At 53.6% G+C, this 10,861-nt stretch overlaps 1 protein-coding gene across 5 annotated transcripts in view; it reads left to right on the top strand.

The window, feature by feature from the left end:
• Window positions 471-10,861, top strand: part of BCL11A (B-cell CLL/lymphoma 11A) — a 56,755-nt gene continuing 46,364 nt past the window's right edge. For 3 of the 5 annotated variants that reach the window (XR_002436583.1, XR_002436582.1, XM_021390428.1), the window contains exon 1: window positions 2,212-3,772. Coding sequence is in view for 3 of the 5 variants with exons in the window: in XM_021390428.1 (XP_021246103.1) it covers window positions 3,358-3,772 (415 nt within the window). In the remaining 2 variants the exon portion in view is untranslated. Of the gene's footprint in view, window positions 769-2,210; window positions 3,773-10,861 lie in introns of those variants that run through there. The other 2 variants (XM_021390429.1, XM_021390430.1) reach the window with 2 other exon arrangements.

The following is a 10,861-nucleotide window of genomic DNA, read 5'->3' as shown; positions in this document are numbered from 1 at the left end:
GTGGCGGGCGGTCGCTAGGAGGCACACCGACATCAAAAACCCCGCCGGCTGCGGACTTGAACCTGGCCGGTCCTCTGCGCCCGCAGCGCGGCCCAGGCGGGGGGGGAGGGCGCGCCGCCGGCCCCTTCCCTTCCTTTCCCTGCCGGCCCCTCTCCCCTCGCCTTTGTTCTTCGTTTCGGCCGCTGCCGGCAGCGTGCCCGCCGCAGCCGCCCCCGGCCCGGACGCCCCGCAGCCCCCGCGCGTCCCCCGGCCCGGCGGACTCTATTTTCATTTCTTTATTTATTTTCGGCGGGGGGTGGGTTTCAACTTTTGAGCGGACTTTGGCCCCGCTCGGCTCCCTTACCCCCCGGGGCCGCCCAGCGTCGCCGAGGCTCGCCCCCGGCTTCGGGCGGCGAGCTCCGGCCGCAGTTGGAGCAAAGTTGGCACGAGGCGGCCGCCTCCCCCCCCCCACCCCCCCACGGCCCTAACGCTTCCCTTTCCTGCGCTCCCGAGCCGGGCCGGGCCGAACCGGGCTCGGTCTCTCCGAGCGCCGCTCCCCTTCTCGCCCTTCTCGGGGAGGCGAAGATCCGCGCGGGTTCCCCGCAGCCGGCGGGGGGAGATCGCGGTGCCTGGGGACGGGGAAGAAGGAGGGAGCAGGAGGGCGAGGAGGAGCGGAGAGACGTGTTCATGGCAGAGCAATTTGCATTAAAAACAGGGACGAGCGATTAGGTACCTAGGCAGGGAATTCAGCTTGCGCCGAAATTAAAGGACGGATCCGGCGGCGCGGGGGTACGCCAGGTGGATTGTGGACTGGGGCTTTCTCCGGAGATCCGTTTTGGTGGTGGTGGTGGTTGTTTTTTGGGTTTGTTTTCTTTGAGAAAGTCGTGAGAATCCAGCCGGGTTCTGCTGGCTCTGCTTCCCCTGGAGCCGAGTGTTGTGCGAGGAGTGCGGTGCCAGCCGTATTTCATACGTTACTATATAATTCTCGTTAATTAGCAATAATTTACATTAAGAGCATAGAAAACGTTGAGGTTACAGGTTTTATATCTGTACATTTGATCATCTTGTTATTTTCAAGAACTTTGCCTCCTATAAAATTAATTAGGTGAAATGTGGAGGTGTAATCAGCAACCTCTGAATTACCACTTCATTTCCTGGGTTTGATTGTAAATCAGCCCCGGCAGAGCAGACTTTAGCAAAGTCTATTGTTGTTTAGCACTACTTTTAACCGTCTGGTGTCTCAGCACCACGTTCCCTTCCCCTGCTAAGTAACACTGACGGCGTCAGAAATAAATCAGGCCGCGGGAAAACCTTGTAATTGGGGAATGACTGCGCAGAGCTCCTGGCTGAGCGAGCTGCAGAGGGAACGCTGTTTATTCGGTGCGTTTTGCCGCGCACTTGGTGAGGCAGAAGTTGGATTTACCGCTCGGCCCCAATACCTTTGTCTGCTGCGGGCGGCGAGCTACGGGAGGAATTAGTCCTGTGCTGCTTGGCTCCTTCTGCCCGAAGACGAGGGCTGGTTGGGGAGGAAAATGGCACGCGGCGATCCCGCAGCCCATCCCGCTGCCCTCGGGTGCCGGCGACGCGGCCGCTCGCTCTGCACGTGGGGCAGGGAAGCAGGTGATTGAGACATTGCTTTTGTCAGGCTGAACGTCACCTCGGTCCTCCCGTGGTTGACCTTCTGTTCAATGAGAAGTGGTACCGGAGGCGAGAGCTGCTGGGCTGCATCCCCGTGCCCTACTTGGAGCCGAGGTGCGGGCGGCAGCCTGCTCTCTCGATACGGTTTCACGCGGCACAACTGGGAGCTACTCCAGATCTTCCCCCCCCCCCCCCACTATTCAGCCTAGGCAGGGCTGAAATAAATTTGACCTGAGTTCGCACGATTTTTGCACTTGATCAAAATCAGCCCCAATATCGGGCAGCCAAATTAAAATCTATTTTTTGATTCTCTGTGGCTTTAAGTTCATTAAACGCGAAATTGGCAGCGAGCTAAAGAAGGTCAGACCCATTAACTGTTTAGGAGTTGCGTTCCGTCTCGCCCGTGTCACCTGGCAGCGGCTGGCGCTGCTCTGCTCCTGCAGCACCCTCTCCTTTCTGCCGTTGCCGTTAGCACGTGCGGTGCTGCGCAGGCTGGGGAATAGCACCGTGCTGCTGTATTTTGTTCCTGCAAGCCTGCGGTGCTGGGGGGGGGGGGGGGGCTGTGCACGCCGTGCCGAGGTATTGTCGTGCAAACTCAGAGGAAAAAAAAAAAAAAAAAGGCAAGACGGAAAAGAAAGACGGCTCTGCCTGCTTAGAGCATCCTCTGATGGTTGCGTGAACAGAAATAGCCTCGAAATGAAGCTTTTTGGAGCTCGTTCAGAAAATTTGTCAACTTTGACAACGTGAGCTGAGGTGTTTCGATCTCAGAGAAAGCACTTCTCCCTGCTGTTAAGAACTGTGGCATTTGCTTGGCCACGCTGGCTGGTGTATGGTGAAAGGCCACGGGTACTCACACGTTGCAGAGAATTTAGGCATGCCTTTATTTCAGGATGAAAAAGGGAAAAAAAAAAAATGACTAATTGCCTCATGTCCTTAAATGCTGCGCTATATCCTGCTCGCTTGCTATCCCTGGGTGGAATTGTTGGTGAATTTGGAATTTATCTGAACCCCGAGGAGCAGCCGAATAGCGAGAGGTTCCTCCTCCCGCCCCGCAGGAATTTCCACTGCACTCGATTTTTATCAGTTGCTTCTCAGCTCTGTCTGTCCGTCTGTGTTTCTTTCCTCCCCCCCCTCCCTCTCCGTGAGCGGCTCCTCTGTTTTCGGGGGTGCAAATTGTGAGCCACCAACGTGGGCAGCGGCACACTGGGCGTGCACACACCTGTGTGGGGAGGGCCCTGTCCCCTTCCCTCTGCCTCTGCTCCTGCTCACAGTGCTGGCGCTGCCCGCGTGTTGCACGCACAGGGTGTGCATGAGAAGCTTTCCTCTGCACGTGCACACGTGTTGTTCACCAGCCGAATTGTTACCAAGCGGCTCTGGCTCGGGGAAATACACCCCTGTGTGTGTGAGCGCGTGCAGTGCTCTCAGCCTCCAATTCATGTACGTGAATAATACATCTGGCAATAAAGCACGGTGTTCACTTGTTTTCCTTGCACCACCGCGGCTTTGCAGCGCGTTCGCAAAGACTGCTCCTTTGATTTTCCCAGTAAAACCGTTAAGTCGAGTCAGAAATCTGCCCTTATCCACGAGAGTGGGTACAGTGGCAGGGTTCTGCAGGCTGCAGCCGCTCCTGCACGGCGTGTTCCGGGGGCCGATCCATTGGGTTCCCGTTGCAGTGGCGATGGTTGCGGGGTGGGCGTTGTGGGGTGCCTCTGTGTTGGGGGGGACCACACGGCAGCGCTCATGGCCGGGAGCTTCCCGCCTGCCCCTGTGCCCAGCGCTCGTTGCCAGAGTTCTAACGTGTGTCCTTTTGTTTCTCCAAACACAGCTGAACCTCTCGAAGCCATTCTCACCGATGATGAACCCGAGCATAGCGCGCTGGGAGCTCCGGAAGGGGACCATGACCTCCTCACCTGTGGCCAGTGTCAGATGAACTTCCCGTTGGGGGACATTCTTATTTTTATTGAGCACAAACGGAAACAATGCAATGGCAGTCTCTGCTTAGAGAAGGCTGTGGATAAGCCACCCTCGCCCTCCCCAAGCGAGCTGAAAAAAGCATCCAATCCCGTGGAGGTTGGCATCCAGGTTACGCCGGAGGATGACGATTGTTTGTCGACGTCATCGAGAGGAATTTGCCCAAAACAGGAACACATAGCAGGTAAATGAAAAGGAGGAGAAGCGTTTTGAGAGCTTCTTTCCGTTCCGGTCGCGTGTCCGTGGTCTCAACGCCGTGGAGTCTGTGCCTGACGTGCTCCTGGTGGCTGCGCAGAGGCAGAGCAGCAGGCACGTGGCTGGCGGCACTGCGTGCAGCCGCGCTCGCATCGAGCCGTGCCGTGGTCGCCGTCGTGCTGCAGGAGGAGGCCCGGCCCCGCGCGTGTGCGGGGAAGGAGCTGTTGAGCCGTGGGTAGAGCCGGCAGTGAAGGAGTTAAGCGAGCATCAGCCGGCCTAGGTTCCATATTGGCTGTCAGCGTATGGACTGTAATTAAACGCAGCCCCATGGCAAAGTGACACCACCGACCTTGACTTTAAGATGCCATTTTCGACTGGCCAGGCCAGAGTAGAGAGGGCAGTTGCTGAAGCGCACAGACATGCTTATTCGAAAAGTTTAAGGGCATGTTGGAAATTTCAAAAGGTTGGTTTGACAGGAAAGGCCGCTCTCTGCAGCCTGCCTCCTCAGCCAAATGATAAATGCCTCTCCGCGCTCACTCTTGTCTCTGATGGTGGTTTTGACAGATGTATCTTGATTTTGTTTGTGATTTACACAACCACATGTCATCCGTACAAATGTCCGAGGCCGAGTTCTGCTTTTGTGCAACTAAACGGCACGAAGTGCGTTTTTAAAAAAAAAAAAAAAAAAAGGGTAAATAATTCCTTTTCTCAGCGTATTTTTTTTTTTTTTTTTAACCCGAGGGCCATTTGCTGTGCAAATGCTTTGGAAATGAGGTTAAAAAAAAAAATTCCGTATCCTCAGTTTGCCGGAGATGGATGTGGGGGGGGGCTTCTCCTGGAGCGGCGCGGGGCAGTGCCCGTTTCCACGTGCTGACTGTGACATGCAGCAAACGAACACAACGGGAGGCCGTGATTAATTGTGTGGGAGCCTGGTGGAAGGGATTTGTGGTCTTCCGAGAGCTGGAGCCATACTAAATCACCAAATATGGAGGAACGGCCGCGTGATGTAACTCTGTATTTACATATTGAGCCGCTCTGCTTCAAAGACAGAATGCAGTGTCTGTCAGGCAGGAATTAGGAGCGCTCCTCTGCGTGGTTCCATATCTGCTGTTCGGGCTGTGAGCTGGGCCCTGGGCGTGCTGGGGAACTCCCTGGTGCAGGACCTGGCCCTGAGGATGTGGCCGGAGTCCATCCGTGTTGGACATGCACGCTCGCGATGCCCGGCAGCAATGCCTGGGGTCAGCAGCGAGGTGCAAGCTTGGGGCTGGGACAGCCATGGGCTTGGGGCTGTGGAGGGTCCCTGCAGTGAGCCGTGGGTGCTTCCCAGCTTTGTATCTGCTTTCCTCTGTCTATCAGGAGATACTGAGTTTATGGGTTGGGGGAAAAAAAAAAAAATTTAAAAAAAAAAAAAAAAGGCAGGAGGCTGCTTTTGGAAAAATATTCAGGGATTGAGCGAGCTGATGCTCTCTGGTGAGAGACCAGAAGACGTGCATTTAGCAGCGATGTGAAAGCCTTCCCAGTGTCAGTTGTTCCTCTGACAGAGGTGCTGGAGGTGGGCTGGGGGTGCAGGGTGTGCTCTGCCTGCGGGTCTGCAGCCAGCAGCTGCTGTGTGCAGCAAGTCGCCTCGAGATGAGGAATGGTTAAGGAGCAGATCGTCTGCAGGAGCAAGCTCCAGCGATGGCTGCTCCAACTGGCACGGATGTCCTGCGGGCCTCGTGCTTCCGAGGATGGAGTGCTAACAGCTCTCCAAGCACCGTGCACGCCCTGAGCACCCCGAGGAGCCCGTGCAGCCTTAGCACCCTGAGCACCTCGAATACTCCGTGCAGCAGCGGGCAGTGCACACGTGTGCGTACCTGGCTGCGGGCGGGCGGGCGAACGCTGCTTTGATGTGATGTAAAATTGGGAGCAATGCTGATCTGGCGCTGTAGCTGAAATGTCATAAATTTAACTGGGAATTAATAGGATCTGTTGTGTGAGTCCAACGAGGCAGCTTTCATCAATATGTATGTCAAACACTCAGCACCAGATAGCAGCAGGCTGTGATTTGCAGTGAGTGCTGCGGCCGGGGTTTAGCGATCCGGTCTCGTATTTTACAATAGGGGGAAATATTAACTGAAGTATCTAGAGATCAGTGAATGTAAAATTGCTGTTCACTTATTGAAAAGACTGAAGAAATATTTATCGTCCGCCCGTGTCAGGTTGTAGTGTTCCGCTGGTTGGACGTATAAATCTGGGGGAATTAAGGAGGGCTGCTTGGGGGGAGCAGGGACCCGCAGCCCCTCTGGTTGCAGCCGGTGCTGGTGGGTGCCAAGTGGCTGCACGAGGAAGAGGGAGGTCACTGGCAGTGCTGGGATTCTTTATTCCTGAGCAGCGTGTTGGATTCAAATCTAATAACGGGGAAAAATAACGTAAGAAATCCCTCGAATAATCAAAGGGAAAGCAGACGTAATTTGGTACTGAGTTCCGAATCAAGTACATCTGATTATTGCTGCTCTCAGGAGATAATGTCTGTGTCAAGTCATTATGCCACAGAAATTTTTTTGGATTGTGACTAGCAGCTGCCATTGGAATTCTGCATGTTGTAAATGGCGATTCCTTATTATTTTGTTTCGTTGCAAATAAAAAAAATCATTGACATCTGAAGAGAACAGTTAGCGTTGCATCTAGCCCGTAAGATAAAAACTTGAATTACATTTGTGGGGGAAGAAATGAAAGTGGAAGCATTTCGGAGTGAAATTGACTCTGCTTTCTCTGCATGAGAAGCAGTCGGATCGGCCTGTGCAGCTCCCCTAAGGGAAAACCACACGGGTTGCTACCAGGGGCTTGTTCCTGGACCCAGCCCTGTGTGCGAGCCCTATTGGTAATAAATAAGGCAGAGAAAGGTTGTGAACTGGCAGCCTGGCTGTTTTGTTAAAGCACAATGTCAGAGAAACTCTTTCTAAGACAAATTGTAAATAGAAGTGTCACAATGATTGCATGATTGAGCTGCAGAAGTGTCTTTCAATTGTTGGCATTGTCAGAAGACTTTTGAAAGCTTAATTAAATGTAGTGGCTTGTATGGCTGTGAAATTTACTTCTGGGGAAAAAATGTAAAAAATATGGGGATGGAGCTGTTGGAACACTGCTCGTGTGGGGCTGGAGAAGTGCCTGTGGTTTGTTGGCCTTCCCAGGAGCCTTCTGGAAATAATGCTTTTTGAAGACACGAGCATGTGATGCCAACATCGTCCTTTGTGCAATGTGAAGCTTGTGTTTGTTTTCCTGTCCTCGCTGTTGTAGACGGCTAACGTAAAGATGACTCTTTGCTGGGAACACAAATACGAGTTCACTCGAACCAAGCAGGGGAGAAACTTTTCCTCTGCTTTAGCATGATTGTTCCAGGGAAGTGGCAGAAGTGCTCATGCCTTCCATCTCTCTTTTTTTTTATTTTGTTCCCTGTCAATCGGATCTTCTTGTTTTGGGGATCGGAAATACGTCTGGCATTCTACCTCTTATTACATGTGATATTTAATTGTGAAGCTTCCCATGGGCTGAAATGTGGCTGTGGCCAGAGCGCTCGTGGCCGCAGAGGCAGCCCGAGGATGGGATGGGATGCGCTGACATCGTGTACTGGGAGCTGGGAGCTGGAGCAGGTTCGGCCCCATGGAGCTGGTCTGAGCAGTGCTGCTGGAAAATGAGGCAAGGAGCTGAGGAGGGCTCAATTAACCACCTTATAATTAGCGCGGTAACAGAAAGTCTTCCTGAGACATCTCCATATTTCTGTAACGCCTCACTTAAAGTAAAGGCATATACACAGTTTGGTATGTGCAGCCCTTGGCACACAAGCTTGTTTTTTTATTTAATTCAAACAATAAAGACAATTAAGGATGCTTGACAGGCAGCGTCAGGCAATGGGAGCTCGGACTCCGCTTGTTTGCCCGCACGGATCCTCATTACAGACAATTTTTGGGGCAGAATTTCCTCCCAGTTTCAGCCCGCTGTTGTATCCGGAGCAGCAGCCCTGCGGTAAATGCCATTTAGAGCTGAGCTGAGCTGGCATGATGCCATTCCAAGTGCAGGACCTGCTGGCCGGGGAGCACTGCTGTATCTCACTCCTTGGAACTGCCCAGCAGCTCTTGGCTTTGTGCAGCCATTGCCAGGATATTGCAGGGGTTCGTCAAGTGTGCAGAGCTCGGTAGGTTTGAGTGCATCAAGACCTGTATTTGTACAGGTAACGTGGCCCCGCAGTTAGCTGGTTCGTTATCTTGACCCTAGAAGCGCGCTGGGCCTGGTGTGCGTCCCAGTAGCATCAAGTGCAGCAGGTTTGGGTCTGTCGTGCTTGATATCAGCACACGTTCCGTTGTGACGTACTGCATCCCTTAGCAGGCTCATGAATGTGCCCACAAATGATCGCCACAGTTAGGATGGGCTGTTGTCCATTTCCTAATGAATTTTCACCAAGCGTGGGGTCCCTAATCCCAAGCTCAGGTGCGTGGTGTCGGCACCAAAGAGCACCGGTGGCACAAACCAAATCAAGGGTGCAGAGCAGAAACCCTAAACTGTCCTCTGGTGCTTCCCAGCGGTGTGGGTGCGTGGTGCTGGGTCACCTTGCTCATCAGCTCTTCTGGAGATGCACGCTGACCGTGTCCCCCCACCCTTGGAGCTCACACCTGGGGAGCTTGGAGAGGGCACAGCGTGGAGCTGGTGCTCCTCCCTGCTCTGGCAAGGGAGCACGGTCATGGCACCGCCAGGCAGCTCTCAGGTGCGCGCTCAGAGGAGCGCGTGGAAATGTCCTGTCAGATGCAGCACGGGAATATTAATGCCTTCTCAACACCGTGCTATAATAAAGCCGAACGCTGCAAGCTTAATGCGCAGCCGGCCTGGGGAATTGGACAAAACTTAGAGAGTCTAGCGTGAATGACAGCAAGTGGAAAAAATATTGAACGCGCCACAGTTTGCGTTCTTGTTTTGCTTTGATCTGAAGCAAAATGAAAATATCTGCTTCCTTCCTTCCTCATTCTGTATAGGTGCTCTTCCTCTGCAAAATTGGTTAGTAAGTGAGGGAAGAAGGGAAGAAAATGAAGAGCGTGACACAGAGCGTGGTTATGCGAAGCGCGTTGATGTCAGCCTGCCGGGGAGTTTTATTATCCCGAGTATCAGCAAGCATTTTATCTCATATTTGAAATCGTTTGTTTCCTTTCTTCGGTCCCTTTTAGTATCAGGGTCCGGCTGAAACAAAGAGTGCAGCCACCACACACGGGTGGTCCCCGCTGCAGGTGTGGCCTGAGGCTGCATGGCTGCAGCCCCCTGTCCTCAAGGCCTGGGAGCTGCCCCTGCTGGGTGGTGTGTTCTCCACGGCGGCTGTCGGAGGATTTTTTTGTAACGCTCTCTATTCGCTGAATCAACAGCTGTCAGGAGCGGTTGTAGGAAACCCACAAAACGCACAAAGAGAAATGCGGAACGCTTCCCAAAACAAAGCGCTTGCAACGGAGCGCCGGAACGCGGCCGGTTTCTCAGTTTGCAAACAGGGCACCCAAGAGTTTCCTCTGCCCCCCCCCTCCCTCGAGACCTCTCGGCCCGGCTGCTGTGGCTCTGCTGGAATTGCACCCGGCCTACCGCCGCCCGACGCTGCCGGCCCGTGTGGGACGGAGTCCGGTGGAGTCAGCCTGAGCCTCCAATTGCTGTGGCTCCCAGCAAAAAAGCTCAGACACCAAGATCCGAGAAAGAAGCAAAGCCCGACAGCTGCGGTACCCCCAAGGAAACGAGGCTGTGCACTAGCTGTCGAGGAGGAGCCGTGCTCCAGGTAGGAGCTGCCGGGGTTCCTGGGGCTGCCGCGCTCAGCGGGCGCAGGGCAGAGGTTGCGGGGCTGCCTGGGGCTGTGGGTCCGGCAGCAGCAGGGCCGTAGTGCCCGTGTCCAACCCGCGCCGTGCGTGAGCGCAGGGCAATTACACCTACAGCACGATCCTGATGCAGATAGGAAACCTCTGCCTAACCAGACAATGGAATTACTGCAGAACAACAAAGGCTTAGGGAAGAATCGTGCCTTCAGTGGTGGTGGTGGTGTTGTTGTGGATATTATTGCTGTTATTACGGCAAGTAATACCTTTGTTAAATAAACAGACCTTGCAGTTCCTCGCTCCTTCGGAAGTGAGGAGTTTTAATTCGGAATTCATTGCTTGCATATGTGATGTTGCAGGCGGCGAAACACGAAATGCAAAAATGAAGCCGCCCCCTCTGAAAATTCACAGCAATTAATTTGCCTCTGGTGTTACTCCGCTGCACCATCACAGCTGGGTGTTTTCTGGGCACGGCGCGAGCGTCTGGGTGTGCTTGCGCGGCAGCCGCCAAGTTTGGTCTCTGGGAGCAGGAGAAGATGGGGCCGGGTGCTCCTGCTCCTGGCAGGGCAGCAGCCGTGCGGCAGCGTGGGCTGCGGGAGGGAGGCTGCAGCCTTTTCCACGTCCGTTCTCCTTTTTAGAAATAGTTTTTTGCGCAAAGGGAAGCGGCGCTCGGGGAGCCCCGCACTCCTGGAGGAGGCAAAGCACTGCTGGCTTTTAAAGGAGAGCAGTTCCTCCTGCAGGATTATTTGGAGGCCGCGTTATTTTGTAATAAACGATAAACTGTCCTGTGTTAAACGTGTGTTACGCTAGGAAAATCAATAAGGAAAAATTAAATTCTGATAAAAATGCTCTTGGATCTCTGAAAACAACTGCTGTCCTTTTAACTAAAACATTCGAGCGGCTTCAAAGTGAATGTGTTTCTTCTGATCTCGGAGCTGTGTGACTGGTACCGGGGAGAAAATATCTTATTCTACATACAAGTGGATTGCTTAACAAGTCGGCGCAGACACATACTTGTTTGTACAATGGAGATAAAAATTCCTGTATAAAAATAATTCAGCTGCTGACAGCAGGCATTATGCCGGGGCTGCCTCTTTGTGTTGGCCGGGGGTCAGGGACTGCGGCTCCCACTTTCTGCACGGGCTGGGCTGTCACCATCCCTCGCCGGATGCTGGAAAGAAGTTAATTGCTTTATTTTAAGGGATCCTCGCTGGTGCGTTCTGCCCCTGCAGACGGCGAAAGGAGGACGAATCCCTCCTCGTGGT

The sequence above is a fragment of the Numida meleagris genome, chromosome 3 (assembly GCF_002078875.1).
Source record: "Numida meleagris isolate 19003 breed g44 Domestic line chromosome 3, NumMel1.0, whole genome shotgun sequence".
In the NCBI taxonomy this organism is placed as follows: domain Eukaryota; kingdom Metazoa; phylum Chordata; class Aves; order Galliformes; family Numididae; genus Numida; species Numida meleagris.
This window is presented reverse-complemented; position numbering and strand designations above follow the sequence as displayed.